The following is a 15,915-nucleotide window of genomic DNA, read 5'->3' as shown; positions in this document are numbered from 1 at the left end:
ACTCAATGGTAACGTTATCGAACGTGCATGATGCCATAAAGGGTCTTTTAAGTCTGGGGCATATGGATAGTTTGATACTGAGTGGCTATTGATTTGTGTATCAAACTGTAAAACGAGGAGGAAAATCCATCGCCGCTGATGGGCATGGCAACTATTAGACACCAACGCATGGCTTTCAACCACCCCCTCTCACTCCCCATGGCCATGACTTGCTTCTCCACACAACCCTTGTACATGGCTGTCTGCCTACCTACTGAAAGAGAGAGAGGACATAAGGGCCTGACATGCACTTTTCTCACTAATTACTGACGGTTGGGATCTGCACTAAGAGGTCACTGCCCCCCCCCATCCTCTCCCTAACCCCCCCTTCTCGCCATCCCCCTCTGTGCTCTAGACCAACAGAACATTGCTGGGAGTATTTTCAACCCATGTCCAGTCCACCGGGGGAGAGAGTGGTTCATTCCACAGGGCTGTTCCCATGCAGACGGCCCAGTGTAAAGAGCTCTGGCTCCACCACATGTATTTGTACAGCTGATGCACTTTCTGCTTTGGCTTTGTGTTTTCTGCCTGCCTCTCTTCCCCTCACTGCACACTACATCAAAGGAGCCTCCCTGAGTCCTGTGTGCTCTCACAGGAGTTTCAACAGACGTCCATACACAAAGAATGGAGCGTAGGAGAACAGTTCCTTGACAAATGACTAAGTTTGAATCCTGACCAGTAGGCTACGTCTTAGTTCAATCCTATTTTTTTTACAGCTATGAGGTTGACATTTCTCATTCCAGGGCATTTTATAAACATCACAAATGTATTTCCTAGTATTTTCAAAAACATGTATACAGGAGTGATTTCATAAAACAACATCTCTGGTTGGATTGGACATTTCAAAACCCAGTGCCTGGGGCCGTGCGTCAGTCACCTTGGCATGGTGGAGATCGACACCATACATCGACAACTTCTTGGCGTTTTCTAAGAACTGGGTATCTGCTTGAGCAGGAGTCATCCCCCTAGAATGGTAGACAAAACATAGAACAATGATAATTCAATCGATAAATGGGAGGTGCTGAAAACAGGGGATTCAAAATATGATAAATCACAGGGTTTAGTACAGGCCAGGGGTAATTTCCATCTAATTTCTACATCGGTGTCTTTCCCCCGTCCCCACAGCCGGGTGGTTTTAAAGAGGCCCCTTCTGTGATGACTTCAATGTCAGTGTCAGAAGAGGGGATGATCGTGGACTACAAGAAAACTGAAGAGGAAGCACCTCCCTATCCACATCGACGGGACAGTAGCGGAGAAAGTGGAAAGTTTAGTTCCTCGGCTTACACGTCACGGACAAACTGAAATGGTCCACCCACACAGACAGTGTGGTGAAGAAGGCGCAACAGCGCCTCAACCTCAGGAGGCTGACATAGAGGCTGCTACCAACAGACTCAAATCTCTGGCAAAGTAAATAAATGGACTTAATAAAATGTATCACTAGTCACCTTAAATAACGCCACTTTAATAATGTTTACAAATCCTACATTACTCATCTCATATGTATATACTGTATTCTATACCATCTACTGCAGGGGTGTCAAAGTCAAATGGACGGAGGGCCAAATAAAAAATTTAGCTACAAGCCGAGGGCCGGACTGTTCGAATGTTCATTGAAAAATTTTTAAATGACGCATATAGTCTAGTGAACCTAATTGAACCTACTGAAAACCTAACAAATATATTCCAATATGATCAGATAAATAAAGCAATATTGTCTTATGGCTCTGTCAGTAATCTTTAATTTTCAACAGACACAAAAGACAAATTTCCTTTATATAAAAATCCCCATAACATGAACATTAAATGAAAGAAACCGGTATTCAAGGCACCATCAGTAGCCTATATTTTCTATTTTAGCAAAAGTGGGCTAAATTTACTTCAAAGAAAAAAACAATAATAGCAATTTTCTATCATCCACTCAACTGAAATATTTTTAAAATATAATTGGATTGAAATACAATAAAATAAAGTGCAAAAATCTATTAATCAAAAACAACACTTTGTTTAAGGAGAAGTAACATGCAGTGAAAACAAATATTAAACTTTAACTTTTAAACTTGAACTGAGTAAAAACTCTAAATATGTGATTGCACAGTAATGTTCACTTGTTTGAGGTTGAGGGTGATACTTGGTGGTGTCCCATCTTTTCCACAAGTTCATCAATGTTCGGGGTAAGGCTCTGAGCTGAGGAAATCCTCAGAATTGAGTGGAGGTGTTCAGCAGTAAGTCGACTTCTGTGTGATGTTTTGTTCAGGTTCATCAAAGAAAAAGTTGTTCACACAGGTATGTGCTGCCAAACATAGACAACGTTTGAGCAGCCTGGATGCGCAGCTGGGGCATTGTGTCGGGGGAGGAAACGGGCGAATAAAGTTGATAAAGTTAACTGTGCGCGTGATGATGCTCATTACATGCTCCATTTTCAAGGCTTTACCGCACAACGCTTCCTGGTGTATGATACAATGATAAGCTGTCAGCTCACCTGTCGCGTTTTCCTCTTGCATCTTTTCCCGTATCTTCGCCACCAGTCCGCTCCTGTGTCCACACATCGCAGGTGCTCCGTCGGTTGTCAAACCCACGAGTTTTTCCCAAGGCAGCTCCATCTCATTTACACATCTTGACACCTCTTCATACAAATCATGCCCCGTAGTTGTGCCATGCATAGGACGTAAAGCCAAAAACTCCTCTGTCACGCTTAGGCTGGAGTCCACTCCGCGGATGAAAATTGACAACTGGGCAATGTCAGAAATGTCGGTGCTCTCATCCACAGCCAAGGAATATGCAATGAAATCTTTTCCCTTTTTCACAAGCTGCTCTTTTAGATTGATGGACAACTGGTCTACTCTCTCGGCAATGGTGTTTCTGCTCAGACTCACATTTAAAAAGAGTTGCCTTTTTTTCTGGGCAAACTTCGTCACAAACTTTAATCATGCAGTTTTTGATGAAATCCCCCTCCGTAAATGGCCGGGCTGATTTAGCGATCTCTTCTGCCAAAATAAAACTGGCCTTGACAGCAGCCTGGCCTTGTGATTTGGCTTTTTTGAACAGAGCCTGTCGAGATTTGAGGCCTCGTTTTAATTCCTCTGCCTTTTGTAGCCTTTGTTCCATGTCCATATTCTTGTTTTTGTCCGCGTGTTTCGTTTCATAATGTCGTCTCAGATTATACTCTTTCAGTACCGCCACACTTTCTCCACACAGAAGACACACAGGTTTTCCAGCTACCTCCGTGAACATATACTCTGACTCCCACCTTGTTTGAAACCCCGGTTCTCAGTGTCCACCTTCCGTTTTGCCATTTTTGATGGGTATCTGAAAGTTAATTTTACTGTGATGCTGACGACTGCTGTGCCAATAAATATTGAAATGAAGCAGCCTACTGCTCGGTGCGTCACCGTTGCATTGTGGGAAATGTAGTATTGGTGCGTGTAAAAGATCTGCGGGCTGCCGGCTTGCTGCGGTCTGCGGGCCGGTTCTAATAATAAATCAAGATCATCCCAGGGGCCGTAAAAAACCTTCTCGCGGGCCGGATGTGGCCCGCGGGCCTTGACTCTGACATATGTGATCTACTGCATCATGTCTATGCCGCACGCCATCGCTCATCCATATATTTATATGTACATATTCTATTCATCCCTTTACATTTGTGTGTATAATGTGGTTGTTGTGAATTTGGTAGATTACTTGTTAGATATTACTTCATAGTCGGAAGTAGAAGCACAAGCATTTTGCTACACTCGCATTAATATCTGCTAACCATGTGTATGTGGCCAATAAAATGTGATTTGATTTGTGTCACTTCCTCTGCTTGCTTTAAAGGGATAGTTCTCTGAACTATCCCTTTAACCCCACATGGCTCTGACCTGTGAGTTTTGTGGAGCTCCACCACCTTCTCCTCCATCTCCTTAGTCTGTGAGGGGGCAATCTGGAAGTCGCTGATATAGTCGAGGCGTTGCTCATCGGGATCGTGATCTCCCAGCTCAGCCTGCAGGGAGTAGGAACCCAGCAGAGAGTGGGTGACGAAGGAGCAGGGCAGACGCCCCGAAGCTATGTCATGCCGCAGCTGAAGGCACAGGAGATATCTACAGGGAGATGGAGAGATGGGAGGAGGGGAAGAAAGAGAGTGAGAGAAGAGCGAGATGGGATCAAAGGGCATGAAATAGAATTTGTACATTTGGTCTGTAAGTTTATCATCATGACACTAATCCACTAGTTCAGATCTGACATGACATTCAGCACGTGAACGTGGTGTATGTGGGGGCGTTTTCCGGTGCCTTACAGTACAGCAGCAGCCTGCAGACTCAAAACAGCAGAAATAGCGTGTGCAGTAATGGCACACAGAGAGAGAGAGGGAAAAAAAGGTAGGTGTGTGAGATGATTGCCTGTGACCTTTGATCTGGGGCTGTGCTGAAACTAAACTCTGGAGGCCGAAGACAGCTCCACTGCATTCGATATTGCTGCAACCTTTTGACGGGTGCCGATCAAAGAGGGCATTCTACGCTAGATTAGGGAGTAACCGGAGTGACCCCGCTGAGGGCTCAGAGCCGAGTGTGATGAGACACTGGGGGAACACAGACATGGAACACTCTGTGTACAGCACACCGTTCCCCCTTGTGCTCTGCTCTTCTGACCTTATCGACCAGGGGTCTACTGCATGTTGCTGCTGTGCAACTACTGTGCAGCACAGCACTACAGCTCCCTTTACGGGATTAGAGGTTTATATATTCACAGTTGTACAGTGAATAACAGTGCTTGCCTATGTGTTAGTTACGTGTGCATGCTGGCCGAAGAATAAACAACTTGTACTTGAGATACCGTAACAGTACAACTATTTACCTTTCCTGAGTACAAAATACTCTGGAAAGATGTCAAAAGTGTGAATGCAACCTTTTAACAGACTGTAGGTTTTTGACTCCCCCGGGCCATCTGCGTGGCATAGATACATTCTGTGTTTGCACAACTGGGCAGATCATTTCATTGCTATATGACTAACATAATAAAGCCAAACAATCAAATGTACAATGAAAAGGAGTGGCTGTTTGACCTTTGTTTCCTTATGAAACGGACAGTACAATACCTGGTAATATCCTCAGTCAGCTGGGACGGATCAGGAGGGTAGAACTTGACATTGAACGCTAACTGCCAGGAGGTATCTGTGGAGAGAGAACAGGACTCGTCTGATTTAAAGACTAAAAGAAATGCATACTTCATCATCATAACACAGCATATTAAACATTCCTCTGAGGCGCCAGGCCACGTGTTCAAGCCTAGAAGTGACTCCGGCTAAGCATTTGGGTGAGCGTTTGTACTGTATGTAGAGGAAGGCAATTATTAGTTTTGTGTCAAATAACCAACAAAGAAAAACAAGCGATGGTGGAATCTTCCCGAGCAAGATGTGCTAAGAACACATGCTTGCTCGAACAGCTGTGCTCATCGACTGTCCGTAAGGAGTGTGGGTGTGGTGGGGGAGAGAAAGCAGAGACGGGGGAGAGGGGGCAAAGAGATGGAAAGAGGAAGAGAACACACTGGGAAGGAGCGCTGTAAGCAATTACACAACAGCTAAGACCTGCGAGGAGAGGCTTTGAAGTGGGACTTTTAGCAAGCCTGGAAAGACATGGGCCAGCCTGAGGAGTCGTTTTGATCTGGTCGTGTACAGAGACTAATCGAAAATGGCAGAGGAGAAACAAGGCCTTGAAAATTAAACTCCTTTTCCATTTTGAGTATTCATCATTAGACACGCTGAGGGGACTTTATCAGTAAAATAGACTACATTTGGATTCAACCAGCTAGCAGAAAACATTTCAGAACCACACACTCAACTCCCACAAAAGGGTTTTTAAAAATCAACGTCAAATCTTTGAAACTAAATCATGATATGGATTCACTTTTACATAACCAATCTACTTTCTAGTAGTAGCCTACTTTTTATATAGAGACTACTAGTGTTGGGGTCAGATGGGGGCCAGATGGGCTTAAGAGCCCTTTGCAGGGCTCCATGTTATACTTCCTGTTGTCAGCGATAAGAGAGCCGCCATGTGAGATGAGACAGGATTAGCAGTGCTAATACACACTACCTACTCATCTCTGTGTGTGTCCAGTCAGACCACTGGCTTGATGTGGCAATGCCTAGAGCCTCGTCAGCATTAGAGTAGGGCTGGTTGTCACCTAGCAACCGCTAACTAAGAGAGACAGAGAGAGAAGGGGTGGGTTGCGCTATCCTGATTACACCGGGGAGAGAAGAGATGGATGATGATCACAGTCTCTCACCCTCTAGGTGGGAGACATGATGTTATGCAATGGCTCAATTTACAACAAATATCTACCGTGTCCTGACAGACTTAAATGGTCTTCCCACTCTCTTTCCCTGAAATGTATGTTCCAAAACATGAGGAATTCAGGCTTTTTCATCCAGAAAAGGGATAGTGAAATAATAGGTTTTCTGTGTCTGCTCATCAGTAGAGAGTGAGAGTAATGTCCTTTTGGTCGAGCTGCAGGCGAGTGAGTTTAACTGGTCTGGACAGTATGCTTGAACAGAGTAATCATATAGGGATTCCATGCGGGCCATTTGTTTTGCTGCAGAACTGAATGGCTCTGCTTTTCATTCTTCCCAGAACCCTAGGCCTCATGAGAAGGAACATAAGGAATTAGGGCAAGGAAGGAAGGAATTCCATTGACTGTGCAGAGAGAATGACATTAGGGGATTAATTCATTTCTCTTTTCAAGTCTGCACAACATCGAGAAATTCAAGGAAAATCATAAACAAACAATTCTTCTCCCCCCCTCCTTTTTAAATCTACAAAACACAAGAAGGAAAACCATGCCAAATTCACACATGCTTAGTGCGGGCATGGGATACAGGATATGTTATTAAAGAGGAATTCCAAAAATTACCCCACAAACTAAACTGCCACTGTTCCTCTCCTGTTACAACTGTGGTCATATTGTAGCCATTGTCCTTTGGCCAGACCGAGCGGAGAGATCAGTGACCATTTGAGGAAGCAAGGAGCAGTTAGGTAAGAATCTGTCCAAGAACATAGTGATTTCTTGGTGTGTGTGTGAGCGGTAGAGAAACTGTGCAGAGCAGTATCTTCAACTGTCCAATTAGGTGTAGTATTTCAGGTGGGAATGGACAAAAATCGATAGCAAAAAACTGGTGTCATCTAGCACAGAAACAGCTTTGGAAATCAGGGTAATTTTCTAAGTGAGCATTCATGGGCAGACTCTTACAAAGTAAGCGTTTTTATAAAGATGACCTTCAAAAAGTCAGCTGTGGTGGTGTGACATGGGCACAAGGGATTTCAGGCTCCCCCTCATCTCTGGCCTGTTTTTTGATTTTCAATTATCCTTGAAACGTTCCAGTCTGAGTCACAGGCTGAAGATAAATGGGTCTGAGCTGAGGCCTCAATTCATGTGATAGGCTAGCCTCCATTCCCTAGTACCACACACACACACACACACTATAGAGTGCTATTACAGGGCACACAGGCACAGCAGCTTGCATGAAATGGAATTGGGAGGAGAGTGCCAGATCATAGAATCATATCCACAAGCAGCAATACCGCCAGGGGTACACGCAATGCTGTTCAGGGGCACGCCAAATAAAAATGTGAAATATATAGACTACTGTTCAAAAGTTTGGGGGTCACTTAGAAATGTCCTTGTTTTTGAAATATATATATTTTTTGTCCATTAAAATATTAAATTGATCAGAAATAGTGTAGACATTGTTCATGTTGTAAATGGCTTGTAGCTGGAAATGGCAGATTTATGGAATATCTACATACTGTATGTGTACAGAGGCCAATTATCAGCAACCATCACTCCTGTGTTCCAATGGCACGTTGTGTTAGCTAATCCAAGTTTATCATTTAAAAAAAGGCTAATTGATCATTAGAAAACCCTTTCGCAATTATGAAAGCACAGCTGAATACTGTTGCCTTGATTAAAGAAGCAATAAAACTGGCCTTCTTTAGACTAGTTGAGTATCTGGAGCATCAGCATTTGTGGGTTACAGGCTCAAAATGGCCAGAAACAAATAACATTCTACTTAAACTCGTCAGTCTATTCTTGTTCTGAGATAAGGCTATTCCATGCAAGAAACTGAAGATCTCGTACGATGCTGGAGACTACTCCCTTCACAGAACAGCACCAACTGGCCCTAAACAGAATAGAAAGAGTGGGAGTCCCCAGTACACAACAGAGCAAGAGGACAAGTACAATAGTGTGTCTAGTTTAAAAACAGACGACTCACAAGTCCTCAACTAGCAGCTTCATTAAATAATACCCGCAAAACACTAGTCTCAACGTCAACAGTGAAAAGGCGACTCTGGGATGCTGGCCTTCAAGGATGCTGGTTATCAAAGGGCAAAGTATTGAGAAGTCTTTTTTGAATTGAGAGACGAGCTTAAAGTTCTCTTTACTGACCATAATTTTCACTTGTTTGACCGCTTGAATGATGACGAGTTTCTCATACGACTGGCCCACCTGGGTGATGTTTTTTCTCCCCTGAATGATCTGAATCTAGGATTACAGGGACTCTCCCCAACTATATTCAATGTGCAGGACAACATTGAGGCTAAGAAGTTGGAGCTATTTTCTGTCTGCATTAACAAGGACAACACACAGGTCTTCCATCATTATGATGTTTTTGTGTGCAAATGAACAAGCTTACAGACAATGTCAAATGTGATATAAAACTGACAACACAAACAACTGGATTCGTTATCCCTTTCATGCCCTGCCTCCAGTCCACTTACCGATATCTGAACAAGAGAGCCTCATCAAAATTGCAAAAAGCAGTTCTGTGAAAATGTAATTTAATCAGAATCCACCACCATATTTCTGGATAGGGCTGCGACCATTGTTTCTTGCCTTGGCAAATCACGCTGTTAAGACACTGATGACCTTTGCAACCACATACCTATGAGAGTGGATTCTCGGCCCTCACTAGCATGAAAACTAAATACATGCACAGACTGTGTGTGGAAAGTGGTTTAAGACACTCTCTCCAATTCACCCCAATATTGCAGAGTTATGTGCATCCTTTCAAGCACACCCTTCTCATTAACCTGTGGTGAGTTATTCACAAGGTTTTATATGGAAGATGGCTAAATAAAGAGCAAAATAATTGATTATTTGTATTTGTCCTGGTCCTATAAGAGCTCTGTCACTTCCCACGAGCCGGGTTGTGACAAACTCACCCTCATTCTTATGTTTAAGAAATGTATCGTATAGTGTGGGTGTGGCAGGCTTACAATGATGGCAAAAAACAACAATTGAGAGTGCGCTGACCCTGGTGCTAGAGGGGGTACACAGCTGGAGGTTGAATGTTTGAAGGGGTACGGGACAAGTTTGAGAACCACTGCCCTAGAGGTTAAGAGCATTGGATCAGTAACCGAAAGGTTGCTAGTTCGAATCCAGAGCCGAGTAGTTAGGAAAATAATATTTCGTTCTGCCCTTGAGGAATTCACTTAACCCTAATTTCTCCTGTAAATCGCTCTGGATAAGAGCATTTTTAGTAATTGACTAAAGCCTAAATAAAAACACTTTTTTTTTTTTTTTTACACACATGTACACACTAGAATTAGAATGCACGGTAGAGTATGAGAGAAAACAAATGTCATCAAGCATTTCAAATTAAAAGTATTTTTTTCTTGCGTCTACACAAAGCAATGCTGGTAAAGTGAGAGGATAAATTGCCAGAAAATAGACTGTTTGCATTGTGTCTGGAATTGTGACGTGTATAGTAAAAAAAAAAAAATAAAAAGTCTACATTTAGTGTTTATAATGGAATGACCTGGCTAGATCATAAATGACAAAAGTCCAGACAGAGGATTGAGTTTACGAATTCCACGTTTATTAACAACTCAAAACAGGCTACTGTTTGGCTGTAGCCCACGCAAAATAAATCAAGGATCCCAGTATAAAACACTGACCATCTCTTGTTAAGATGGTTAACGTAAGAGAGAACAATGGCTAAGCATGGTCTTACACTTGCAGTGTTCCACCAACCACAAGGATGCTCGGCACCGGAACATTCCAGAGGTTGGCAGATAGTAGGTTGACTAGCATGTCAAACCCTGCAAACACTGGGTACTGGTAAGTACAACACAACAAACAAACAGCATAACACACAGCTGTCTGTGCAGGTCGCTACAAAAAGTTTAGCTGACATTGCCAATAATACATTTTTGCAAACAATAACTTTATGCCCACCGTTGTTGATTTCAAGCACATGGCACAAGCAGGCCACGGCTGGGAAACTCGAGGAACTTCGTTCAAGAGAGAATATTGTTAAGCAGAAAGATTGAGACTAGCTTAATTTCATTAAAAAATGTAGGAAGAGGATAGCTAGTTTTTGCAAGCTAACGTTATCTGCTGTCACTTCAACAAGAAGCAGCTGAACACATTGACCGTAAAATCCACCCCTCCAAAGAAAGCATGGCTCCGTGGCTTCTCCGAGACGCCACCCGATCGGATCCACGGCCGAAGCATGGCATTTCAGTAGAGCCAGCCCTTGGCAGGCCGTATAGAAAACTATAGATCATAGAGGTAGCAAGCTTGCTAGCTATTTAATTTACCCAGTTCACTTCTATGCCAGGGATAATGCTCACGGCTGTTTGAGATGCTTTAGCGCCACAATGGACAGCATCCACTTTGAGAAACAACTTCTTGTTAAAGTCATCCTTCCATTGTTGATAGCCCTGGAAGTTGTCAGGGATGAAATGTGCCCCGCAGATTGACGAGTAGACACCCAATTTACCCATCTCATTTTCAGATTGATCCTACTTTTAATAAGTTTTTAATTCACCATGTGACACTGATCCCAGGGCATTGTGGGATTGTTTTTTACAAAGCTAGAGATTACTTAGAGAAAACCCTCGAACCCAATGTTATAACAATTTCTTTAAAGAGGTTGTAAATGGGAAGGTTTTCTTGGGGTTCTCCAAGTTACTATTATATGCATTTCTGGCATTGAGAAATTGGTGCTACACCGCCTTTAAAGAAAATGGAGTGTCCCAATATCTACCATTTCCCTGGATCCCACGGGCAGTCAGTGACCAGAAACCCCTAGTGATCTCAGTTACAGACTTGGCAGTGAACTCTGCCTGCCTACAGACCGGAATCAGTCAAGTCAGTATAACAGTGGTCTCACTTGTCAGAAAGAGCTCCAGATCCTCTGACCATCTCAGAGAGCAAACTGTGGCTGACAGATAGGTATAGGGCATCTGTTCCTCACTCATTGACGCAAGGTGTTAAAACAGTTCAAACAAGACAGAGATAAGTCGAGAAAACAGGCATAGCTTTGGTTGCTGGAAAGCCAGGTAAAATGGGGATTTCTTTGCTGACGGTCATCTGCTCTTAAATGTTCTTGCATCGTCACTGACAGCCGCTGTCACAGTCGGTGTGGCAGAAAACTCAAACACAGAACAACCAAAAGGCACTAATAAGCATGGCTGTGCCTGGCTTAGTGCAGTGACTGGGTCCTGGGTGACCTGCAGATGAGGGTTTGGATAACAACATTAAAATCACTACCAGGCAGCACAATGGGTCTTTATTGAACCAGGCAGGGGTACAACACATGAAGCAGCCTTGACTGTTGCATCTTTCAGAGGGAAGATCCCATTCCCTTTCTCTCCCCTGAAGGAGGGACCAGACCAGCCCAGCGACTCTGAACATGATGCAAACGGATACATCAAGTTAAGGAGAGAGGCCAGTTTTGGGCCGCTGTAGACGAACGCATCCCAGGCCCTGGACAGGAAAGTACCTCCGCTCAGAGCTGCCGTTCCCATGGCTAGAGTGAATTCCCTCTGTGTGTTGATAAACGCCTGGTCGTTGTTACTGGCAGTGCTCTGGAAGTATCAGACTGGGGATGGGTGAGCTGCCTCCCCCCACCAAACATCCCCCCCAGCCCCATCCAGAATTACTGCAATCCAGTTACCAGATGTGAAAAGAGCATGTCACTCCAGGAGACGATAAATAACGTATCTGCTCAAGATCCAGTAAATGTCAACAGTAACATTAGTTCTACTGGAATAGACTTGGGGGAATAGAGTGATCGGGGTGCTTTGTTAGGAGAAATTATAGGGTATAGTGTGGAAGTCTTTCTTGAGGTTGGTATGTACAGTAAAGCCAATTGGTGTGAACTCCGGTGGCCATGTTACTTAATGAGACACTTCATACAGAAAGTTTCAAAAGGTTAAAAAGCCACAACTTACTGCAGATCTGACGTTTGATCTCCTTTGTAGGGTCCAGCCAGCACTATAGAAGAGAAACAAAGGAGATATTAGCTTTGGTATTAACAAGTACGCAGAAATTGTAACACAGTATCAAACTTCTACCAATTAATCACAGACTTCAAATTTTCCCTGTTGAGTAACCATGGTGATTGGCAACATGTTAGAATAATGAGATGGGATTTTGATTGTAAAAACATTCATATTGCAATTAACTACTTGGCCAGACTATACCACCTAAACATAGAACACTGTGCCGTTTCTAATCCGAATACACAAGGACCTCCTTTTATTTCCCTTCTCAGGTACTTTAGTAGATCAAGTATGTCAAGAAAAGTAGAATCAAACAAGACAGAAGGTAGCATTTTGCACAGAGACTGTAAAGAGCATAACTCTCAATTTAGCACCAGTCCAGACCACAGACAACAAAACTAGCCATGGTGGTCATTACTGGTCTGATCCCTGAACTTCAGCACACCACTTTCATATAAACAAACACACATGATGAAAACACATTCCACTAAACTACACAGCCTCTTCCCTCATCTCCACACCCCACCCCCGTGGCGAGCCTACAGTTTCCAGTTCAAAGTGGAAGCCCCACTGCAAATATGCTAATCTCGCTCCCAACAGTCTCCCTCGCGGACTGATCTGGAGCCTGCAGGGAGAGTGGAGCGTGTTGACTGTCTCATTAACTTCTCTAGGGTAGGGTCAGCATTGGGAATTTTGGATGAAAAGTGTGCCCAAATTAAACTGCCTGCTACTTTGCCATAAAAGCTAGAATATGCATATAAGATTTGGATAGAAAACACTGAAGTTTCTAAAACTGTTTGAATGATGAATGATGGGCGGCAGGGTAGCCTAGTGGTGAGAGCGTTGGACTAGTAACCGGAAGGTTTCAAGTTCAAATCCCGAGCTGACAAGGTACAAATCTGTCGTTCTGCCCCTGAACAGGTAATCCACTGTTCCTAGGCCGTCATTGAAAATAAGAATTTGTTCTTAACTGACTTGCCTAGTAAAATAAAGGTTCAAAAAAAAAAAATGTGTATAACAGAACTCATATGGCAGGCAAAAACCTGAGAATAAAATCCAACCAGGAAGTGGGAAATCTGAGGTCTGTAGTTTTGACTCGTCCTATAGAATACACAGTGTCTATGGGGTCATGTTGCACTTCCTACGGCTTCCACGAGATGTCAACAGTCTTTAGAACCTTGTTTGATGCTTCTACTGTGATGTGGGGGCAAATGAGAGGGGAATGAGTCAGAGGTCTGCCAGCAGCCACGCGTTCACGTGAGAGCGACCTGCATTCCATTGTATTTCTGAAGACAAAGGAATTCTCCGGTTGGAACATTATTGAAGATTTATGTTAAAAACATCCTAAAGATTGATTCTATACATCGTTTGACATATTTCTACGGACTGTAACGGAACTTTTGGACTTTGTCTGCTCATGCGCCATGAAGTTAGATTACTGGGCTGAACGTGCTAACAACAAGGAGGATTTTGGACATAATCGAACAAAACAAACATTTGTTGTGGAACTGAGATTCCTGGGAGTGCATTCTGATGAAGATCAAAGGTAAGTGAACATTTATAATGCTATTTCTGACTTCTGTTGACTCAAACATGGCAGATAACAATTTGGCTTGATTTGTCGTCTGAGCGCCGTACTCATGGTTTGTTTAAAGAAATCTGACACAGCGGTTGCATTAAGGAGAAGTATATCTTTAATTCTGTACATAACACTTGTATCGATTATCAATGTTTATTATGAGTATTTCTGTAAATTGATGTGGCTCTCTGCAAAATCACCGGATGTTTTGGAACTACTGAATCGCGCTAATGTAAACTCCGATTTTTTTTATATACAGTGCCTTGCGAAAGTATTCGGCCCCATTGAACTTTGCGACCCTTTGCCACATTTCAGGCTTCAAACATAAAGATATAAAACTGTATTTTTTTGAGAAGAATCAACAACAAGTGGGACACAATCATGAAGTGGAACGACATTTATTGGATATTTCAAACTTTTTTAACAAATCAAAAACTGAAAAATTGGGCGTGCAAAATTATTCAGCCCCTTTACTTTCAGTGCAGCAAATCTCTCCAGAAGTTCAGTGAGGATCTCTGAATGATCCAATGTTGACCTAAATGACTAATGATGATAAATACAATCCACCTGTGTGTAATCAAGTCTCCGTATAAATACATCTGCACTGTGATAGTCTCAGAGGTCCGTTAAAAGCGCAGAGAGCATCATGAAGAACAAGGAACACACCAGGCAGGTCCGAGATACTGTTGTGAAGAAGTTTAAAGCCGGATTTGGATACAAAAAGATTTCCTAAGCTTTAAACATCCCAAGGAGCACTGTGCAAGCGATAATATTGAAATGGAAGGAGTATCAGACCACTGCAAATCTACCAAGATCTGGCCGTCCCTCTAAACTTTCAGCTCATACAAGGAGAAGACTGATCAGAGATGCAGCCAAGAGGCCCATGATCCTCTGGATGAACTGCAGAGATCTACAGCTGAGGTGGGAGACTCTGTCCATAGGACAACAATCAGTCGTATATTGCACAAATCTGGCCTTTATGGAAGAGTGGCAAGAAGAAAGCCATTTCTTAAAGATAGCCATAAAAAGTGTCGTTTAAAGTTTGCCACAAGCCACCTGGGAGACACACCAAACATGTGGAAGAAGGTGCTCTGGTCAGATGAAACCAAAATTGAACTTTTTGGCAATAATGCAAAATGTTATGTTTGGCGTAAAAGCAACACAGCTCATCACTCTGAACACACCATCCCCACTGTCAAACATGGTGGTGGCAGCATCATGGTTTGGGCCTGCTTTTCTTCAGCAGGGACAGGGAAGATGGTTAAAATTGATGGGAAGATGGATGGAGCCAAATTCAGGACCATTCTGGAAGAAAACCTGATGGAGTCTGCAAAAGACCTGAGACTGAGATGGAGATTTGTCTTCCAACAAGACAATGATCCAAAACATAAAGCAAAATCTACAATGGAATGGTTCAAAAATAAACATATCCAGGTGTTAGAATGGCCAAATCAAAGTCCAGACCTGAATCCAATCGAGAATCTGTGGAAAGAACTGAAAACTGCTGTTCACAAATGCTCTCCATCCAACCTCACTGAGCTCGAGCTGTTTTGCAAGGAGGAATGGGAAAAAATTTCAGTCTCTCGATGTGCAAAACTGATAGAGACATACCCCAAGCGACTTACAGCTGTAATCGCAGCAAAAGGTGGCGCTACAAAGTATTAACTTAAGGGTGCTTTTGCACGCCCAATTTTTCAGTTTTTGATTTGTTAAAAAAAGTTTGAAATATCCAATAAATGTCGTTCCACTTCATGATTGTGTCCCACTTGTTGATTCTTCACAAAAAAATACAGTTTTATATCTTTATGTTTGAAGCCTGAAATGTGGCAAAAGGTCGCAAAGTTCAAGGGGGCTGAATACTTTCGCAAGGCACTGTAAATATGAACTTTACCGAACCAAACATACATGTATTATGTAACATGAAGTCCTAAGAGTGTCATCTGGTGAAGAGCAAAGGTTAGTGATTAATTTTATCTATATTTCCACTTTTTGTGACTCCTCTCTTTGGCTGGAAAAATGGCTGTGTTTTTCTGT

General features: G+C 42.9%; 1 protein-coding gene across 9 annotated transcripts in view; it reads right to left on the bottom strand.

Moving 5' to 3' along the window:
- The window catches only part of LOC135506020 (protein 4.1-like), a 94,102-nt gene that overhangs the window by 22,531 nt on the left and 55,656 nt on the right, over positions 1–15,915 (bottom strand). For all 9 annotated transcript variants that reach the window (XM_064925356.1, XM_064925354.1, XM_064925363.1 and 6 more), the window contains exons 5-8: positions 12,252–12,294; positions 5,111–5,186; positions 3,897–4,115; positions 917–1,004 (exon numbers count right to left, since the gene is read on the bottom strand). In XM_064925356.1, the coding sequence (XP_064781428.1) occupies positions 917–1,004; positions 3,897–4,115; positions 5,111–5,186; positions 12,252–12,294 (426 nt within the window). The remainder of the gene's footprint in view (positions 1–916; positions 1,005–3,896; positions 4,116–5,110; positions 5,187–12,251; positions 12,295–15,915) is intronic.

The sequence above is a fragment of the Oncorhynchus masou genome, chromosome 19 (assembly GCF_036934945.1).
Source record: "Oncorhynchus masou masou isolate Uvic2021 chromosome 19, UVic_Omas_1.1, whole genome shotgun sequence".
NCBI classification, from domain to species: Eukaryota; Metazoa; Chordata; class Actinopteri; order Salmoniformes; family Salmonidae; genus Oncorhynchus; species Oncorhynchus masou.
This window is presented reverse-complemented; position numbering and strand designations above follow the sequence as displayed.